This window comes from Aptenodytes forsteri, unplaced genomic scaffold, assembly GCF_000699145.1.
Source record: "Aptenodytes forsteri isolate BGI_AS27 unplaced genomic scaffold, ASM69914v1 Scaffold257, whole genome shotgun sequence".
In the NCBI taxonomy this organism is placed as follows: domain Eukaryota; kingdom Metazoa; phylum Chordata; class Aves; order Sphenisciformes; family Spheniscidae; genus Aptenodytes; species Aptenodytes forsteri.
The window spans coordinates 659126-679466 of NW_008795194.1; the positions used below are offsets into that span (position 1 = coordinate 659126).

Below are 20341 nucleotides of genomic sequence, written 5' to 3' on the forward strand. Positions count from 1 at the left end.
AGGAGGGATGAAGTTTCAGCACATCTCTGACTTTGTAGACTCTGTAGCACTTCCTTAAATAAATGTAATTTCCAGCACATGGTTTTGTATTTTTAGCCTGGAGAGGATATGAAGCTCGCAGGAAGTACAAGGAAATAAGGAACAGAAGAACTGATGCCGCTATACATATTCAAGCAGGTAATTAAAACATTACTTCGGTTGCCAACACCTATTTTGCTCTGGGTGATTTCATGTGTCAGTGTTTATAGCCAAGAGAAATACATACAGTCCAAACAAAAGCTATCAAAAACATTACTTCTGATCGTTTGTTCTTCAGTATCAAATGACATCAGTGACAGGTATCAGGCACTTCGGGTTTTTTGTAAGTACTTCTGTGGAAGCAAAACGTACTGATTAAAAGCTGTTGAGTTAATTCTTTAAGATTCTTCTGAGCACAGTCAGTATGATTCAACTATATGTAGAGCTGGTATGAAGCACTGGATTGATTTGACTAAGAGTGTGGATGGGAGGCACTGGACATGCGTTTCTCCGTTTTTGTGTAGACCCCTGATCTTGGCAGATTGCCAGGTTTTTGTTTTGACTGCTTGCTGGGTTTGCCAGCTTTGGCCAATCTTTTGACTCTCTGCCAGGCTCCTATGCAGCCATATCAATATGAATTTGAATAAACTTTAAAGAGATTATTGGAGGAACAGGCCCATAGGGCTGTGTAGGTCTTGAGTAGAGAGCAGGGTACCATATGGTGCAGAAATCTAAGAACCAGTGCTGTGAACTCAATGGTGTGTTCAGATGCTACCAATATGAAGCGGCCTCCATATGATGCAGTGTGATACACCTTCCCTGCCCAACCCCAGGTTGAAAGACTGTAGCCGATCAAAAATGAGTTGTAGCAAATGTGTTTACAGATAAACCAAGGTACCACCTTTATTCTACAAGCTTCCTGTGCTATAATTCCTTAAGCTTTGTCCCCTCTCTATTCTGTATCATATAGTCTAAAGTCAATCTGAAAAAGATGTGTTCTAAATATTCTTTTACTTTGTTCTCAAGCCGTTTCCAGTAAATTCATTTGGTTTTCTTTTGTCTAAGTTTGCTACTCTGAAATTAAGCATCGCTCTTACTTTCAGCAGAAAACAGAATACCAGTCTAGTTACAGAAAGGAACAGAATATCATTAAGATAAAATAATAATTTATAGCTTTGCATGCATACTGTTATGTAGAATCATGAACTATAGCTCTAGGGTCAAATGCAGAATATTCTATTAAATGGAGAGCTGTTAAAGAGAAATTTTTTCTACTGTTACAACAAGCACTGAAGGACTGCATAAGCACTCTCTCCCCTTCTTCCTCTCCTTTGTGTTGTCATTTTCTATTGTTTTCATGATAGCACAGAGAGTAGATCTTAAAGTACCCCCTGCAACTATTTTCTGGAGTATTTGCTACATTTATACTTGGCCATGCCTGGACTTTGATTTCCTGACTTACAACAGCCTTTTGCCGTAAAAAGGAAAGTGAAACAGTTGACCCATCACTGTCACACTATTACCAGTTCCTTAAGATGAGAGTTATGTCAGGTTCAGTAGGAAGCTGGTGTGTAGCAGTATCACTTGGAGACTGTAGGGGACATTCTGCCTTAAAGTTTTATCCAGCCAGATTTCTTAGGCGTGTAGGAGATGCATACTCATTACCAGCTCTTTAGAGAAAGCAACTGATCTATTCTGCTGTTTGCACACATGGGAGAGATTCAGAGCTGTGTTCCTTCCTACCATCTCTTAGATGCTGTGTTGAACATGGCAGAGCAGAGGCAGTGGGAGCGTACGCATACCCTTGAATTTAGGCACTTTAGTTGAGCCCTCTGGACCTAATGCTGGAGGAATGCTGTTAGCACTCTTCCCACCAACACACACACTGTCTTCCTTTGTTACCTGGCACTTGACAGTTTCAGTGATCAGCCTGGGTGAATAAGCATTAGGACTATAGGGTTAAGAGTGACACAGTGCACCTTTGTATTAATTAGGCTGTCTGCTCCTCCTATCTTTAGCATTGCATTCGAAGGGGTATAATTAATAATAATAATCCTCAACACGTTTCTGTCTGCCTTTGGAAACCTATATCTAGGACTTCTTATTTGAAAATTCTTTTTGTGCACATTTTCTCTTCTCTACATGCTAATTATTCTGTGTTTCAAATCAAAGCTCATGCTTGCTAATGGTGGCCATTTTCCAGGTTTTAAAATACACTGACAGTCTTTCTGTTGTTTACATTACACTGTCCAAGTGCCTAGTGACATGGAGACAAAAGCAGCTCCAGATCTCTCCCTTCCCTGCACATCTTATAATGTGAGCGTGTAGTTCAAGGCAGCTTTTCAGTAAAATGGAGTATGATCACCTTTGTATTTTTTTTTTTAAAATGAACCATTTCAGGCAGTAAGATAGATTGTTTGCATTTGTCATCCAGACATTAGCAAAACCATATAATTAAAATATATGTACTTCCCTCTCCTTCCCCCCACCCCGCTCAAGCAGGCCTTGAAATTTAGGAAGCATTTGGCTTACATGTTTCTACAGAACAGCGCATATTGAAATTTGTTTTCCTTTCATCTCTTTCCCAATAAAAGCAGCCGCTCGGCTTATCCCTTTAGCTTCCTCAGAACTTCCTTTCAGAATTCCCGATCTATTACAGCACATTCACATACCAGAAACAAGATGCCTTTTCATGCTGTCAACCTTTTTCATCTGAAATGTAAATTAATTCTTGCTGGTACGCTTTGACAGAGATCAAAGTAGGGGTATTAACCTTATTGGGCCTTCTCTTCATCAGAATCAGTTCCAAAGACTGCGAGGGTAGTGTTAGGAGGCCAGTCTTCACTGTTATCTATGGCCCTCCTCCAGGCAGTCCTCTGTCAGCATTTCAAAGGCGCTGATTTCTTTTGTAAATGACCTTATCATTACTTTAAACTGTGTGAAAAATGATTTGCCTGAATAATTCTTGCAGGATTATCCTGCTCATTTTAATTGTGGGGGGACTTCATTCAGATTCCAGGATATTGTTTAAGTGGTTTTGACAGCAAGTGATCATAGCCTGATATAAAGGAGGAACACAGCTCCTGATTGGAAACCTCTTGACTTGTTCAGATTGTTCATTTCTTGCAAGTCAGTCTTTGAGGTAGGCTGCATTTGCATTTTAAAAATAAACAGATGCCTTTCAAATACATGAGCTGGTGGTCTGGAGATCTCTGTGGGCCCAGCAGTTCACTATCCATTGAAGAAATGTTGGAAGAAAAAACAAACTTAGAAAAAAACCAACCCTCACAATATACATGAGGATACAATTCCTGAGTGTATTATATTACATGAAAAAAGTCATTATTTCAGATGGGGGAAAACACCCTTGCTAGCAAACAAAATATTTGTGAATTTAAATTAGGTGGGGAAGAAAAAGCTACCCTACTTCAGCATATCTGTATCACAGGTTCTCAGAATACACAGATGTTATTAGACTCGTGGCTAAAGTGGTACACAAGGTGTTCCCCACTTCTTCCAGTCACACTTTCCCAAACTGTGAAGCTTAGAAAATGCTAATTTTTAACTTAGAGACGAATTGTAAAGAGTGATTTTGTTTAAAGTGTTTGAGTTAACAATACTTTGCACTTCTGAGTCTTTCTTTGTAATTGGGATTTGTATTGTTTTGATTTACATCTACATAAAAGGAAAAATATTTTGTTAAAATAAAGAATTTTTTACAATTATATTGCCAGATTCACAGCTGGTTTAAATCAGTGTATATCCACTGAATCATCTGACTGAAATGTTGCTGCACTGATTTACCTCACATGCAAGTCTCATTTAATGTTTCTTTGTATTAGAATAATGCATTAATTAGAATTTAAAACAACAGATAATAAAATTATAAAAGTACGTTTTCTAGTTACGATAGCATGTATTTCCATGCAATGTGACTGTTGTCCCGAAAGACTTAAGAGAGGATTTTAATCTGGTTATTTCATTTGTGAACTGACATTGCCAAAATGCCAAATGAGTGGTGCATGCGATTCACTTAGATCCGAGGTGACATCACTGAATTCATTTTAATTAGGCCCACTTTAGCCATCTGGAATATACTGTGCAGCTCTGGTCAGGACTGAGTTTAACTATGCTTCCAGAGGTGAAAGGCAAATGACTAATCCATTGAGCCACCATCTCCTCCTCCAACACGTGCTCGCACACTCACCATATGTCACATTGTATTGGAAAATTCTTTATCAAGAACTCAAGATTTGGGCTCTCTTTTTTTTTTCTTAAATAAAAAGTGATGGATGTTCAGAAGCAAACCAGATAAAGCATCCCTTTGTAAATTGCTTTCTTTCTGTAACTTCTGCCCATGCAGTGTTGCTCACTATTTACATATCTCTAACATGTGCTTCTGGCAAAATTTACTCCATTATAAATAAAAAAAAAGAGCCTGAGAACAGCTGTAACTTACTTTTTTACATTTATAATAAATGTAAGCTTTTAATAAAAAAAGGAGAACAGCTGTAACTTACTTTTTTACATTTATAATAAATGTAAGCTTTTAGCTTTTGTGTTACCTTTGGGATTTTCAACAGCAAAGATTTAATGTTGGCTTCAATAGAAGACAAGAAAGTATTTCTTGAAAACCCTATACTTAAATAAAAAGTGATGGATGTTCAGAAGCAAACCAGATAAAGCATCCCTTTGTAAATTGCTTTCTTTCTGTAACTTCTGCCCATGCAGTGTTGCTCACTATTTACATATCTCTAACATGTGCTTCTGGCAAAATTTACTCCATTATAAATAAAAAAAGAGGGCCTGAGAACAGCTGTAACTTACTTTTTTACATTTATAATAAATGTAAGCTTTTAATAAAAGTGTTACCTTTGGGATTTTCAACAGCAAAGATTTAATGTTGGCTTCAATAGAAGACAAGAAAGTATTTCTTGAAAACCCTATATTTATCCATCTATTTATATCACTATGTACATGTGTGTGTACATGTATTTGGCTAATACTGTCATGTAGATCTAAGAATTAAATGAGTAAAATGTTCTAAGAACTTCTAAGCACTTTATAAATATATCTAAAAATATCTTTTTTTTTTTTAATTTTCCTGAAAATGGCAACCACTAAGTAGCAGATCCAGTTTTACTTTTTTATATCATTAATTTTCTTCCTTTTAACTACATTGTCAGTGTAAGAACCATTGAACAGATGTATGAGTTTCTTTTAGTGGCAGGGGGACTGACTCCTTGTATTTTCTTGACTTCACATTCAGGGTAAACCAGACTGGTTTGTACAGGCTGCACAGCTTTGGTTAACTTTACTCTTCCATCTCTTTGTGTTCTGTACTAGCTTAGGGCATCCAGTAATTCTTCACTTTTAGTATCTATCTCTAGTAGCAATTAAAAGCCTGCTGCTCATGTGCAGGGAACACGTTAGGAAAAGTGAGAAGGCCTTATGGTTTTGAAGTATGAGGTCCTATATTCTGTCCCCATCTCTGAACTAAGCTCTGTCGATGTGATTATTTCTGCATTTCCTTTTGATTTTCTCTCCTGTTTTTGAGGAGATGAAAAGGAGACCGTTCTTACTGGATTTCATGCCCTTGCTAAAATTAGGAAGGGACGACAACGTACGTTGTCCAACAATATGTTGGAAAACCTATTCCTTTCCCTTGCTGATATTGACAAAGATTTTCACAGTCAACTTCACTTTTTTTTCTCTGACGAAGTCTCAAGATCAGAGACTGTAATGCATGGTAATTAAAAAACATATGTCCAAGTGGTGATGTGCATCAGTGACACCAGTCCTGATGGCAGCCTTGGTGAGTCTTCCAAATAGTCACTGCTTGTTACTGATAGTTACTGCTTGTACATGAGAACTCGTGACTTGCTTTCTTGTAATGCTTCTGCCGGAGAACTTAAGACAAGAGTTGTTTTTTTCTGCTATTAAACAGGCATCACCCAATATCCATCCAGAGTGGGAGGTGAAAGAGAGGAAGTATTCATGGGACCCAGCAAAGGATGTGACTCTCTATCCCTTTTACTGTACATTAGAATTAATTTGGCATGGAGTGAAGAACCAGATTTGTGGGCTCCAAATCCTCTCAGATGTTGTTAGTTAAGCTGCTGAATGCTCTTTTAACTAGGCAAATTAAGAAAGTGATATGCTGTCCATAGCAAATCAACTTCTGATTACAAACTACCATGATATCTTCTCTTCAGCAAGCATGAGCTTTCATTTCCAAGTTGCTGTTATGTACTATTTTAGGTGGTGATATAGATTAAAAATGTGTCTGTGTAGAAAATGTCTGCTTAACATTTTTTTTTATGACTGATAATGAATCCTTCTGCTGTTTAAAATACTACTTCATCTCCTTTCTTTATACTGCTTGTATAGACCTGTGATTGTTTAGCTTTGATCTTTCTACATTGTGCTTCACAATTTGCTCTGTAACTATATATTTCCTATGGGAATCAGAGGGAAAATGCCTGGACTTTTCCTATCTGGAATTGTGCAACATTGCATGTGATGTATATGCCTTGGTGCTTAGACCTTAAAATAAAGGTTTTTAACTGCAAGACACCAAATTTCAGACTCCATGAGGTAAATATATTCTTGATTTGCTAGGTGCTGGAGCTGACAGAAAACTTGCTTTGTGTGAGAATTGATCAGTACAGGAAGTAAAAATTCATGTCCTAAATTGTGGCACATAAAACATTTAACACCGAGTTACTAATAGAAGTGCTAAAATTAAGTTCAGTTCCTATGTTGCTTTTCAGATCCTGTCATCTTTGGCTATCTAAAGATCACGGTTAAACATACTGTTGCTGGAAAGTTTGGAATATAGACTGGATAAGGTGAAAATGAGGTGACAGCTGGTAATCATTCTTCTTCAATGATGCAGTGATTGTTCATGGAGCAGTAGCAACATGAGTCTGCTAATTTCACACTCTTTGAGCCAAGTGCTTAGTGTCAAAACCAGCACCAGTCAGTAATGCAAATTGCTGTGATGGAGCAGCTTCCCAGCCTCTCAGACTCTCCCGGTAGAATTCTCTGCATATGCATTTCTTTTGAAACATTATAGATCCAGTTAATAAATGTTGAAAAGATGCAGTCCTACTAATGCTCGATGAAGCTTTTGAGAGATAGACAAGTTTGTTTATCCTGCTACTTCAGTTACCACATGAGTCAAAGGGAAAGTAGGAAAAATACAGCCATTTACCTGTCAGACTCAAGGTATTCTAGAAGAATGTTAGAAACCAGCTTGCGGAAAGGTTAAGTTGAAGAGGACTTGATTTTAAAAATACGTATGAAAACAAAAGACAGGATAAAAACTATGTTTATTGAATCAGATATAGCAGAGGTTTTGTGAGTGAATGAGGGAAAGACCAAAATTATTATACTGACATTAATAAGAGTCTCTGGGAAAAAAGAAAAATAATTTAAAAAAATAAAATCACAGTAGGTACCAGGGTTGATTTTGTAGACACACACACACATGCAAAGAACTACTAAAAGTTGAGAAATTACTAAGGATAGAACTGAAGTTTATCTTATTAGTTCATTTGTTTCAGTGCTTCTTTATAGTAGTCCACCGACTGACTGATACTCAGCATGTTTCAGCTGCAGAGAGGTGGCTGCTGGCCAGCTGTCTCTGCTGCCAATATCGGAGTAGGCTCCTTGTCTGGTCAGTAGGGGATAGTTAAGGATTGGAAGCCTGATCATACGGGGCAAGTGAATGCTTGCCTCATCTCTGCCAGACAGGCAGACTTTTCCAGTGTGATTATTAAGGGCGGGAAAGTTCCTCAGCCTCACGATACCTGAGCTCTGTATTTGGTACAACACCTCAGCAGGCCCAACTTCTGTCATACCTTCTGTAGAGTGAATGGTTATTTATTTTAGTAACCTCTCATTAAAAGGCAATTTTTGCTGCTTCTTACCCTGGAAACCTCAGTAGCACTGAAATGCTTAGATTGTTATGGTGCATCGCATACCGCAGCTTCAACTGTTTGGATGGTTTTCATTTTCTTATATTGCACAAATAAGTGCAACACCACATATTTTTGTGGAGGTAGGTGGCTGAAAAAAAGACCGTTAAAGCTATACAGGAATTAAAATAGAAAAAAAAAGGAACTAGTTACAGCCCTTTCCTCAGGGAAAGAGCGGATGCAATCGAGGTAGCTCTATTTTGTTTCCTCCACCATCTTTTCATCATGCAAAAAAACCCATGAATGGGGAGCTAAATTTATAAGAGTGGTTAAATGGAAGAAGGAATTAAAAGAAAAAAAAAGGAACTAGTTACAGCCCTTTCCTCAGGGAAAGAGCGGATGCAATCGAGGTAGCTCTATTTTGTTTCCTCCACCATCTTTTCATCATGCAAAAAAACCCATGAATGGGGAGCTAAATTTATAAGAGTGGTTAAATGGAAGAAAAGGGAAATCAATCAATTATCTCATAATTTGGTAATAATTGAGGGATTGCAAATTCTACAGGGTTTTTATTCTCTTTTGTGTAGGTAATGCCTACTTCTAGTGTTTTCATAAAATCAGAGGCATGAAATACAGGGAAAATTTGTTAAACTTCCAATCAGCTTCTCTGTTCTCTATTTATTCTGTATTCTATATTTATTCTACCTCCTGATTTCCCTTTGTAATCTACAATGTTATCTTGACCCTGATCCTACATGAGGTTGCCCTAGACCCTATTTCTGTGCCTATCCTACATCCCACTGTAATATTTGACCCGGGACTCCAGGAACCCCAATGAGAGGGCTCTTCTCCTCCTCCTTTGGGTAATTAGTCCCCAGACTGACTCTGCTTTTTGCACGTGTTTGGTGTGGTTAAAAGCTTTCCCTGGACAGGGATTTGTTTTTTCCTCAAAATCATAATATTTCCTGATCTTAGCTCCAATTTTCTTTTACATATTGTCTCACTGTTTAAGTTGCAGTCCTGCTAGACTAATAAACTGCTTCTTTCCCTTGCAACCCTCAGCCTTCTTCAGCAACTGCTTGTTGTACACTTCAGCTATGGTATTGATACTGTACTTACTTTCTTTGTTATTCAGCCCTTTCTCCCCTTTTATGAAGGTATTTCTACTTAAAATAATGCTTGAAATAAACCCTACAAAAAATAAAACTTATCTTTTGTCCTAAGTGCAGTATGTATTGCTATCTGTGGTTTGTGCTGGAGCTTTATTACTGCTCACAGGTGTCAAGAATTCAAGCAAATTCATGTCAGATAAAACTACAGAAGTAATTAAGTTATTTAGGTACCCAAATCCAGAGACAGTCCATGGAAATAAAGGGTGTAGATGTCTTCAAAATGTTATTCATTGCCATTTTCTTTGCCATTTCATTTCACTGCATGCTTGCTACTTCATTTAGTATTCTAGTGATTGTTTTGTTCTGCTCTGTTTTTTATGAATGGTATAAATTCTAATCTCCGTAAATTTTTTTTCCTGATTATTTGTATGAGAGGTATCTTAAATGTTTTATTATGGTTACAGTTAATTGAAAAATAGGAGGAGACATTATTAATTTTTCTAGTTTTAATTGAATATATCTGTCCCTGGCTCCTCACTCCCCTACCCCATAATAAAAGCAGGTAAAACTGATTCTGCAAAATTGTGACTAGTTCAAATCATGGGAACTGTGATTAAAGAAAGTGTTTTGGGAGTGATTTTCTACTATGTATTTTAATACATTATAAGCTGGATTGCTATTTAAATTAGACATGTTCTCATTTTGAGGCCTGTTTTCCTTGCCTGGGCTGTGCCAAGTGGTCACTATAACAGTGAGAGTGTAAGGCCCTGTATAATTTCCAGCTGTTGTTAACAGTGCAAACACCGGAGCCACGCCTGTGAGGTGCTAAGTGTTCTTTCTGTCCACTGGTTCAGTAAAAGTTGAGGACATTCAGCTCTGCACTGCAGAGCTAGGTGCCAGTCTGCGTTTCAGGCTCTGCAGAATTTTTGCCTGATTCATAACTATGTTTTTTAGCTTTCAGGGGATATATTGTTCGTAAAAACTACACAAGATTGAAAAACAGCACTGGCTGTGTAGCAGATCCTCAGCTTATGAGCAGCTGCTCTACTTCTGATTTTGGCTGTGAAGAGCACTGGTGAGTTGAATCCTTTGCTGTCTATTATCTAACAGAAGTCATTTTCCACACAATGAGATCTGAAAGGAGCAGGCATGTCATCATGATTCAGCCAGCTCTTAGGGAATTTGCCATTTTCTGAGGATGAGCACCTGTAGGTTAGCCAGTTCCCCCACCAGCTTAGTCATGTCAATGTTCTCCCAGTTAGCAGAGTTAGATTTATTTGTGGTGCTGTTTGTCCTGGGTTGCTGTCCTGTTTCTGTGCAGTTCTCAGAAGTACCCAGAATACTGTAGATTGCGGACAGGATTGCAAGTGCTCAGCATTTCAGAATTGACTGCAGTGCATGTTCTGCAATTCTAAAGAGTAGAAAGTTACCCTTCTGTGTCTGTAAAGCTCCATGCAGACAAGGAATGAGATCGGGAAAAGAGCCTGTAAAAAGCAGATGGACAAATCACTGACAGAAAGTCTAGGAATATTGTAAACCATAATAGTGGTGCCCTCCTCTTTGTAGAGGAAGGGTATTTTAACCTTCCTTACCAATGGAGTCACTCCAGACAGATGTCCCCCTGACACTTGCTTGGGTATGAGAGGCAAGAGGGATCTGTTAGGTCTTTAGCTGTTGTCAAAGTCTGTCTCCAACGGTGTTCTAGGAGAGGTGGCTGCATTTGCTGGGTTAATCCCTTTGATTAGCAAGTTTCAGTGGCTAAGAGTTATGAGATCTCTCCTGCTGTGGCGTGGGCATAAGGACATCTCAGTGCATCTTCCACTTCTTATTTCTGTTATTTTATATGCTTCCTATATAGCATATAAATGCAGGTTCTGTTACACCCCTTAAGAGTTCTCTGAGGAAATCAATGACTTGCTTGAATGAAACTGGATGCTGTTATTCCATTAAGAAGGTTTTTTTTTCTTTTAAATAACCGTTAACTTCTCCAAAATGGTATTTCTTTCTCTGTGTATGCTCGTAACATTGAGTTATGTTAACTTCCATGCTCACTTTGGTTGATTTAGATTGAATAATGTCTGCTACATGCTCTGATGCATTATTATAGGATTTTGTTCAGGTGTAACCACCTGCATTCTTGTAGGTTAATAGTGCTCCAGAATCTCTCCCTTGCAGTATTCTGTTTTCAGCAAGAAAAAGGTTCAGGCCATTGGACAAGGACTAAATAAAATAATAAATAAATAAATGGTTTTGGTAATGATTTTCAGGGAAAAGAATGAGCCCACTGCAATTTACCATCATAGCTCTGTCCTTGGATTGCCTCACTGCTTATTGGGGCAATGAGTTTCCTAATTTATGATTCCCTTCATGTGCATGCAGCTCCTTCTGTCTCTTAAGTACTTAAAGGGTGTGTATCTTGTGATCTCTTTAGAACTATTGATGATTGCATGGTCATTGTTCTCCAGTCTGCACTGGTGGTTAAAAGCAAGAGCTAATAAGCTGTCTGTTATCAGTTTTCTTTGGCATCCCAAATTCTAATTATTCACAATGTAAATAGACTTTTTTTTTTCTTTAGTGATCTAGAGCTTTCACCTGGACTTGTTTGGAGGCACATAGCCTCTTTAAACTTTTTGCTTCATCTGTTTTATGTGTAGTTAGCCAGGAACGGTTTTCTTGCCTTTTTGCATTAGGCTGTTTCTGGAATTCCTTGTTGCTCTCCAAACAAATGTATTTTTCTGGATTAGGTACAGCTTACTTAATTGTACATCCCTTGAGGCTCACAAAGATTTTATGGTTCAGTAACTGTTGAGGTGAATTTGGGCTCTATGAAGCACAAATATACAGACCTTTAAAGATATTCAGCCACCGAACTTACATTGAAATCAATGTCTAAACGCCTTTAGATATCTGGCCTGAAGGTGCCCATGTAAAATACATTGGCCATTCAGGTCTTGCACCCAGTCCTGATTGCTATGCACAATCAGACAGATAAAAAAATTCATACCTTCTTTTGCCTGGAATGGCTAAACTGCCATTACTGCTGGCAGTTCTCAAGTTTAACCCCAACAAATATTGCAGATTATTTGCCCAATCCTGTAAATTTCTCAGCAATGGCCTCAGGTTCCAGTGATTTCAGTGAGACTTGAAAATGTTCAGCATTTCACAGGTGATGTTCAGAATCTTAGGACTAACTCCGATAACTTACTTCCCATAAATCAAGCCTTACTTCTACATGTAGCTGTTACTGGGCTGTTGTGTTTTAAGCATATGGCTGTTCAGTCATACAGGAAACTTGTAGGAAACAGGAAGGCTGCTGAATAATAGTGCAGAAGTTTGACACAGTAGCTGGTAATCTGTCCCTAGAGAAGACAGCCTCACTGTGGCTTCACATACCGTGGAACTAAAGTATAGAATAATAAAATATTCTTTTCTCTTCATTTCCTTTCATTTCTTTTCATTTCTTTTATTTTTGTTTCATTTTTTTTTCTAACTGGTAGTTTTGGAAAATGAAAAATGAGCTTAAAGGACTCAGGATCAGAAAGCAAAATCACATACAGTTCTGTTCTGTTGTATGCACAGGAATATAACTATACATTTAAATGTATGACAACCTGCTGCTTTTTCAAAGATCTGTTAAAAAAAGAAGTTACAGTGTTATTATATATATATATAAAGCACTCAGTTTTACTAAGTAATGAGTTTCAAAGTGTTCAGAGGAAATGGGCACTTTAAAAAAAATTGAATTCCTTCAAGGAAATTGAATCTCTACACCTAGTTCACGCTCTTCAGTCAGTGAATGCAGGACATAAGCAAACTCAAGCTAATAAATGACATAGAATGCTAATTAAATGCACACATTAGTTCATTCAACATTGCATGTTAAATGTTTCCTGCGTTTATATGCTTGACTTGAAAACCAGTATTAACTGTGTTCAAATGCAAAAATCCTTCCTGTATGAAGCTGATGTCACAAGTAACTGAAGACACATTGAGAATTGGCAAATACCTCTGATAGGAATAGACATAGGTATGGGAAAATAAGGTAAATGTTAGCAAGGAAGTGGCTTGGTCTCATTGAAAAACCATTTTTCCATTCAGTTCCACAGAGCTGTGGAGTTGCCTGTGACTCCTTCTACCGAAAAAGGCTTATGGGTTTAATTGTACACCTGGGAGACTGACACTAAGTCTGAATTTCCCCCCAAAACCCAGTCTGTGTATGTGACATTTGCCAAGCCTTTTCTTGACATCATCAGCCACTGATAGGAACCTGCAGGCCTGCGTGGCATCAAGGAACTGAATCATAATCAAACCCTTTCCCCAAGTAGCTCATTCAAAACTTTAAAAGGGCAGTTATTTTTAAGAGCCAAACAGGGTCAAGACTAAATTCAAGTGAGGAAAGTGAAAACCTTTCAGAGCCCTTTTTACCACCCTGCTGAACAGCAGATTTACCCTTCTGGAGAGAGTCAAATAGATGGCAGAGAAGGGAGGAGCGTGACAGGGTCTCCCCTCTCACGAGGCCAGCACGGATACCAGCCTCGCCTCGTGTCTGCCTCCATTTTACAATTGGTCATCACATGAAATCAAGGATGCTGCATTTTGCAATGGCATAGCTACAATTTCAAGTTAGTATTAGGGATCTCTTGAGCTAGTTAGGAATAATCAGCATAGAAGGGAGAAGTAATTTTCTAAAACGTCCTGTGATTTTTAACTTGTTAGACTGACAGATCTCTAGTGAATATACTTTTCATAAATGTTCTTGTTCTTAGCAGGATAATCTACAGTTCAGTGACTAAGGACCTTAATCTATGCTACGTTGTTCATGTTCTTGTTCAGACAGAGCTGTCATCCTCAAATATCTTTAAATCCTTTTAGAATCTCGTCAAAGCATCTGTAACCTGCATGTTCCACCATCTTCTTATCCATTTCCCTCCCAAATGAAAATTGTGTTAAATAATACTGATCTGATACTTATCCTGGAAAATACTTCCTGTATTGCTCTTTTTTCCTCTAGCTCACTGAACTGTAGCTCACTGACTGCTAAATATCAAATTATAAGTTAGCTATATGTACATGATCAGTGGCCTTATACTAGGTAGTACAGCAGAAAGCATTGTTTCCACATAGTGACTTTGTTATGCATCAGTTATGTCTGTAACTGTACCTGCGTGTCAGTGAGTATCCCTTGCTCCTTTGTTTCCTTATGGAGCTCTGTGTGTTAAGGACGTATGTTAGAAGATACCTAACATCAACAGCACTTTACACTCTTGAGTTGAATTCATTGTGATTTTTCTCCCTACATCTTTCTCTTTTTAGTTAGTTGGTATCATGTTCACGCTTTGGTCAGCATAGGTTCTCAGAAACTATTCGTTTTAGTAAAACTCTTGACGTTCACATGAGACTTGGGTAATCAAGATTGGATAATAAAGCCTGAACAAAACTACACAGGCATACCAACTTAGGTGTTCGGAAAGTTATAGGCAAAGAATAATTATCAGTGTGTCTCTGTTCTATGGGAAGTATGCATCTGAAAGTCAAGTTCCAGAAATGGGTCTATTTCTACTCATTAATGGCTTGACTGATGAAGCAGAATCTGATTACTAAATTTGTATCAGTACTAAGTGAGTGATGGTTAGAAGGGTTTAAGAGGTCAGGATTAGAATTAGAAACAGAGGTACATGGACTGTAATGAACCACAAAATGAATGTCAGTCAGTAACGGCACCCTGCTCCAAAGTTTACGTTGGGTAGTAGCAGTGAGGATACATACTACCTTACATGTGCATCATAACATTTTCTCATCACTGTCAAGACCTCAGTGTAGTATATTAGATACTGCACTTCAAGAAAATGAGCAAGTCCCTCAGCAACAAAAATGATCACATCTCTATAAACCATGATAAGGGGAGATCTCTAAGGGAGATGGAAGACTGAGGGTGCATGTGCTATCATTTCTCCAATCATGAAATGCTGATGTGAAGAAGAAAGGAACAAACTGTTCTCCATTGAGAATCAGGCGAGAAATAATGGGCTTGCATTGCAGCACAGGAGAGTTAGGTTAGACATCAAGAAAAGCTCACTGATGGTAAGCTGAGTTACGCCCTGTGTAGGTTACCTTGGGAAGTTTTGACATCTCCATCACTGTAGGTTTTAAAAATCAGCTTAGACAAACTTATGACAAAAAAAATGAGTAGGTGTAGCTATTTTTCTCTGAAAATGGGGATGGCTTAGATGATTTGCCAAGGTTCTTTTTATGATTTATAAATACAGAGTGACTTCTTGAAATGTAACATCTCTGTGCCAGTGGGTTTGGCATTGCAAGTCAGCCACTTTTATAGCATCTTAGTGCCAGCAGCCATTGCTGCATCAGTGTAAGGAGTAAGTACAAAAATTGTTCTAGAGGAATTCTCCATGGGTCAGCTTTACTTGCAACAACGTTGTTGCTGTGCCTGAAAAATGAACAGTGTTCATTTCCGAATGTTCTGCAACAGCTGGAGGCCCATTGAAATAGCATGCAATGTGGATTCACCTATGTGGACACTGGTGGGTTAGCACATAAACATAATATCCCTTGTATCACTGAGAGTAGAGAATAAACATGATTTCAGTCACATGAGCACAGATCAGTTCAGAAACTGGCTTAAAGTGAATTAAACTGTTCCATATAAAAACTCTTCCACCTTCTGCTATGCTTTCTTTGAATTGATCTGCAGCTTGCCTCTCACTAAAGTGAGGTTTACTCAGTCAATAACAAAACATTCCTTGGGTTCTTTTGATTAAAAGGAAAAGAAAAAAAATCACTATGTTAGTGTGCTGCTTCTATTCTTCATGGATAGCTGCTTGAAAGGGTTGCATCTCCGCATTTTAAACCTTTTTTTTTTTTCAGAACCTTCAGATGAATGCCATCAGGTCCTGGTGATTTACTGCTTACACCTTTCTCACATTGTTCCATAATTTTCTCTTTGGATAATTTCAGTTTCTGTCAAGACCACACTGTGATTTCTTGTCTAAGTCATCTTTTGAATGTGAATTTTCATTTCTTTCCACAGTAAAAGCTGGTATAAAGACATTCTGCTTTCCTTTAATTGCTTCACTTTCCTATTTGTAATCATAACAAACATTAAGGTTATTGCTTGTGATGGAAATAGGAGGTCTGCAATTCCTGTGGCATGCAGTGGAACCTATTGGGCCTGATTCTGCTGTCACGTGAGCTTCTAATTACTTTACAGTTCATAAGTTCAAATAGTTACTCATGATTTATAAAGGTGTAAATGGAAATTCGGGCACAATGTTTCAGTGTCATCTTTTTTTTCCTCCTCCCCATCCCTTTGGAATTTTTCATCTAGCCATGCTGGAAGGATTAAATTTGTTCTGTTCAGGAATACATTATTTCTGCAAAATGAGCTGTATTCTTTCTAGTGGAATATCTAAGAGTGTTTCTAACATTTTCAAAAGCATTTAAATGATGAAAGTCCAAATTCCATGACTTACGCTCATAATGGCCAGAATAACTCCAAAACTATGTATTTTTCTCCAGCTTAAATTAGTCTGCGCTACTAGTTTTATGCTGCTATGGTTTGACTGCTTTCAATGCTAAGGATAGTGTGGCTATACACTATACAGATGTGTAGACAGATCCTAAGAATCAATGTTTCTCTTTTTGTCAATGTTTCTTGCTAATGGAATGATTTATAGACAGTCCATATGTGAAGACTGAGGTGTATTATAGCTCAGTAGCTGAACATTCGGCAGCAAATTGTTGTATTGCCTGACTGAAACCAGGCACACGAACCTGAATCTTTTGCATCCTTCCCAGGTAAGTGTGCTGACTGGATATCATCTCTCTCACCCAAACGCTGTTTTCCTGCAAATGTGGAAAATAAAAATTTTTGGAAACCATAGGACAAGCAGTTTCTTCAAAGATACCTGAAAATGTCCTGCATGTCAAAATCAGCCTCAGATGCCACATTTGAAAATGTTAGCTATCGTCACTGATTGGCTCATACGAACTAACTACTGCTGAGCTGCCCTCCTGTTGAAATTGCATTTTTCATATTGCATACTAGCCAAATTTTCAGAATAGCTCAGAGACTAATTTCAAGGTGCTCAGCATTCAGAGTTGATGCCATGTTTTCAGAAGTGTTCCTTGCCAGTTTGACGTTGTGGTGGGTTGACCTTGGCTGGCTGCCAGGTGCCCACCAAGCCGCTCTGTCACTCCCCCGTCTCAACAGGACAGGGGGAGAAAAATACAATGAAAAGCTCCTGAGTAAAAGCTAATAATCATGAAGTACATACTTATATCAGCAACAGTACGTTCTGTGGAAGGATGGGGTATCTTGTGCCAAATACAACCCAACTTAGGATTGTTCTAGTCAGAAACATGACATCACAGGGATCCTGACTGAGAGTCGGGGTCTGAGGGCTTCAGAATTCCAGAGGCTGATTTTTGCTAGCTTAAGCTGTACAGAAGGCAAGTTGCTGAACTTCACCTTCATGCTTTAAAAATTTATACAATGTTCTAGCCCTGGCAAAGTTAAAATGCTGGCAAAACCATGCTAAATTCTAGACTTTTTTTATAGAAGGTAGAGATTAGTTCAAGCTGCAGATTTAGATCCAGATCCAAACCACCCCAAAATCTGAATATTTAAACTTAGATGATGATTCAGTCTGTTTTGGCATTGTAGGCCATTTGCAACATACTGATCCAACAGCAGACTTTGATTTTGACATCCACCACAGTGATATCTGAGGATTATTCATGACTTTTAGCTAATATTTGGTTTATTTTCTGCAGTATTGGGGGGTGGGGGAATGAATCATCTCAACAAATGCTTGAGTAATTTTGGGGAAAAGTGGCAAGTTATCTAACTAATCCCACTAAATAAATGGTTATCTAAATAATATATATACAAGATAAATAGTAATAAAGAACTTTACAGATAAGATGGTCCATGTACAAGTGCAATGTCAAATACAGTCCTAGACATATTTTATACTTTCCTGTACAAGAAGTGTGCCAGTACAAAATGAGAATGCATTTTTAAAATGGATCCCTCCATTTCCTCCAAGGAAAACAGCAGTTTAAATTCAAATTACAGTTTAGGCAGAATGTTTTCCTTCTCTTTCTTAGTGTCAAAGAATAAAGGGGAATTTAATTTCCCCAAACCTGACAAGCAAATCCAAACTTCATTCACAAAATTGCAACATTACAGAAAAGTTGAATGTTTGCCATGTTCATGAATGCTTCATTTTGTTCCCACACCCTGAGGTAGCTTATTGACAACTGTGATGCCATCATTGTTGTGATTAGTTCGAAACAATTCAAGTCAGTGCTTTTGAGCTGGGGTAACACATTCAGACAAACTTAAACCTAAGAGCCTAAACCCTATTGCAAATAAGGCTTGAAATACTTCAGTAGCCTCTGTGGATGTCACAGAATAAATGTGTTATATAATACATATGCATGGTGATATACAGCTATCAAATTCAATACTTAATAGTCTAAAATGTTTCAAGTCCTTTGGTAGCGTTATTTTAATCTGAAGTATTTTTAAAGGATACATTTTAAAGGTGCCTTTTGAAAGGTAAAATGCACATGTGGCCAGACATTTTTTAAAGTCCAACATGTTGTTCTATTATTATATGAGTAATTTATAACTAGTGTAGCTGACTGAAACATAAGTATTGACAAAAAATGAATTTTGAGATAACATATGTTGTATTTTTTAATCAGTAAAGCAATTTCTGTTCTTTATATTCCCCCCTCCCACTGTGACTGAAAGGGCTGAAATGTATTCAGTTGTAATAACTGTAAAACTGAAAGAGCTACTTAGTGCCTTGTAAAGCTTTTCCCTGTCTATGAAAAAAGCTATGATATATATGTCTAAACCAAAATCTATGACCAAAACTTAGATTTCAGATGTTTTCATCTATAAGTAGAAATACAACTGCCATTAATTTTATTTTCAGAAAGGTTGTGAGGGGGTTGGAGAGTAATGATGCAATGGCTGAGGCGTGTTTTGACAATCAGAAAAGCTTGCTTTTAATCCCAGTTTTAGGACCGTGAGCATATCAAATAATACCTATGAACCTCAGTTTTTTATCCATCAGATGAAATTGGTAGCTTCTTTTTTTGGTTTTGCATAGCTAAAGATTCTGGAGCAAGTTCTGTCTGGGTGGACTTTACTATTGAAGAGATCCATTGACTTCAAAGACCTGTCAACAAGGATCAGGGCCTGCAGAAGGTTTTTATACTTTAATTAGCATTAATTAGAGCAGGAGTTGGCCTTTAATATTTTTATGGTGATATAATGTGATGGTAAAATAATAACAGATATAGACAAAGAATCTAAAAACTCGTACTCCTTGCTCTGTGCTTAACCCAAATGGCTTTAGGAGAACACAAAGCCACGTGTTTCACTTCTTCCTCATCTGTCAAATTTTGAGTGTCTTAAGTTTGAATTCTGTGAAAACAGCTTTTCACAGCCCTGGAAAAAAAGTTTCATGTAAAATCTTGTCAAATTAATTTTAATACATGACTTCAATTTCATAGAATTCTCATAAACTCATTTTACACATATGCACATATCCACAAATTTTTAATGACAAATTCATTGCTTATAGCCTGTTACTGTGTTTAATAACATGCACTTCCTTATAAGAGGAAATGGGACTGGTCTGTGTTTTCTCTGAATTGATTATATGTGCATATTTAGAAATTGGGGGAGGGGGAAAAGGGAAAATCAACAAAAAATGTGTATGCCGGTAAACCTTTTATAAGAATGAAGAAATTACAATATTTAAACTACGTATTTTATTTTTCTTTGCTTTTAGGCAGCAAACCAGTAACCAGTCTTCTCCTGTGGTGCCTGATTTTCTTGACAAACAAACAGAAAAGGTACGACTAAGTTTATACTCTAAAATAACATCACATTATAACTTCAAATTCCTGAGTCCACAGTTCTGCAATGTGTTCATGGCTGCTTGGCGTAGCCATCTGAACATGAAACCGTTAGTGATGTTTTGAAGTCTTTGAGACAAAAGCCTGCTTGCTAAGAACTTTAGTTCTGTAGAAAGACAGGGAGGTACAGTGAATAAGAGAATCAAAAGGCTGGAAATTTGCTGCTGAGAATAAATGCTAGCTGCTCCCTGAGGTGATTTGTCTGTGCACTTCACTTTCTACAGATGTTAGAGACTCTTTTTTAGTAAGGACCTGAGGTTCTTTGGTAGCACTTTGATATCCTGCTCGAATTCAATATGTGAAATGGAGGAGTCGCTCTGTGACTTGGAGCAC

General features: G+C 37.7%; 1 protein-coding gene across 1 annotated transcript in view; it reads left to right on the top strand.

The window, feature by feature from the left end:
* MYO3B (myosin IIIB) overlaps positions 1-20341 on the top strand; it is a 207858-nt gene that overhangs the window by 141231 nt on the left and 46286 nt on the right. Inside the window, 3 exon segments of the mRNA XM_019471869.1 lie at positions 97-177; positions 10007-10127; positions 19882-19945. Coding sequence (XP_019327414.1) covers positions 97-177; positions 10007-10127; positions 19882-19945 — 266 coding nt within the window.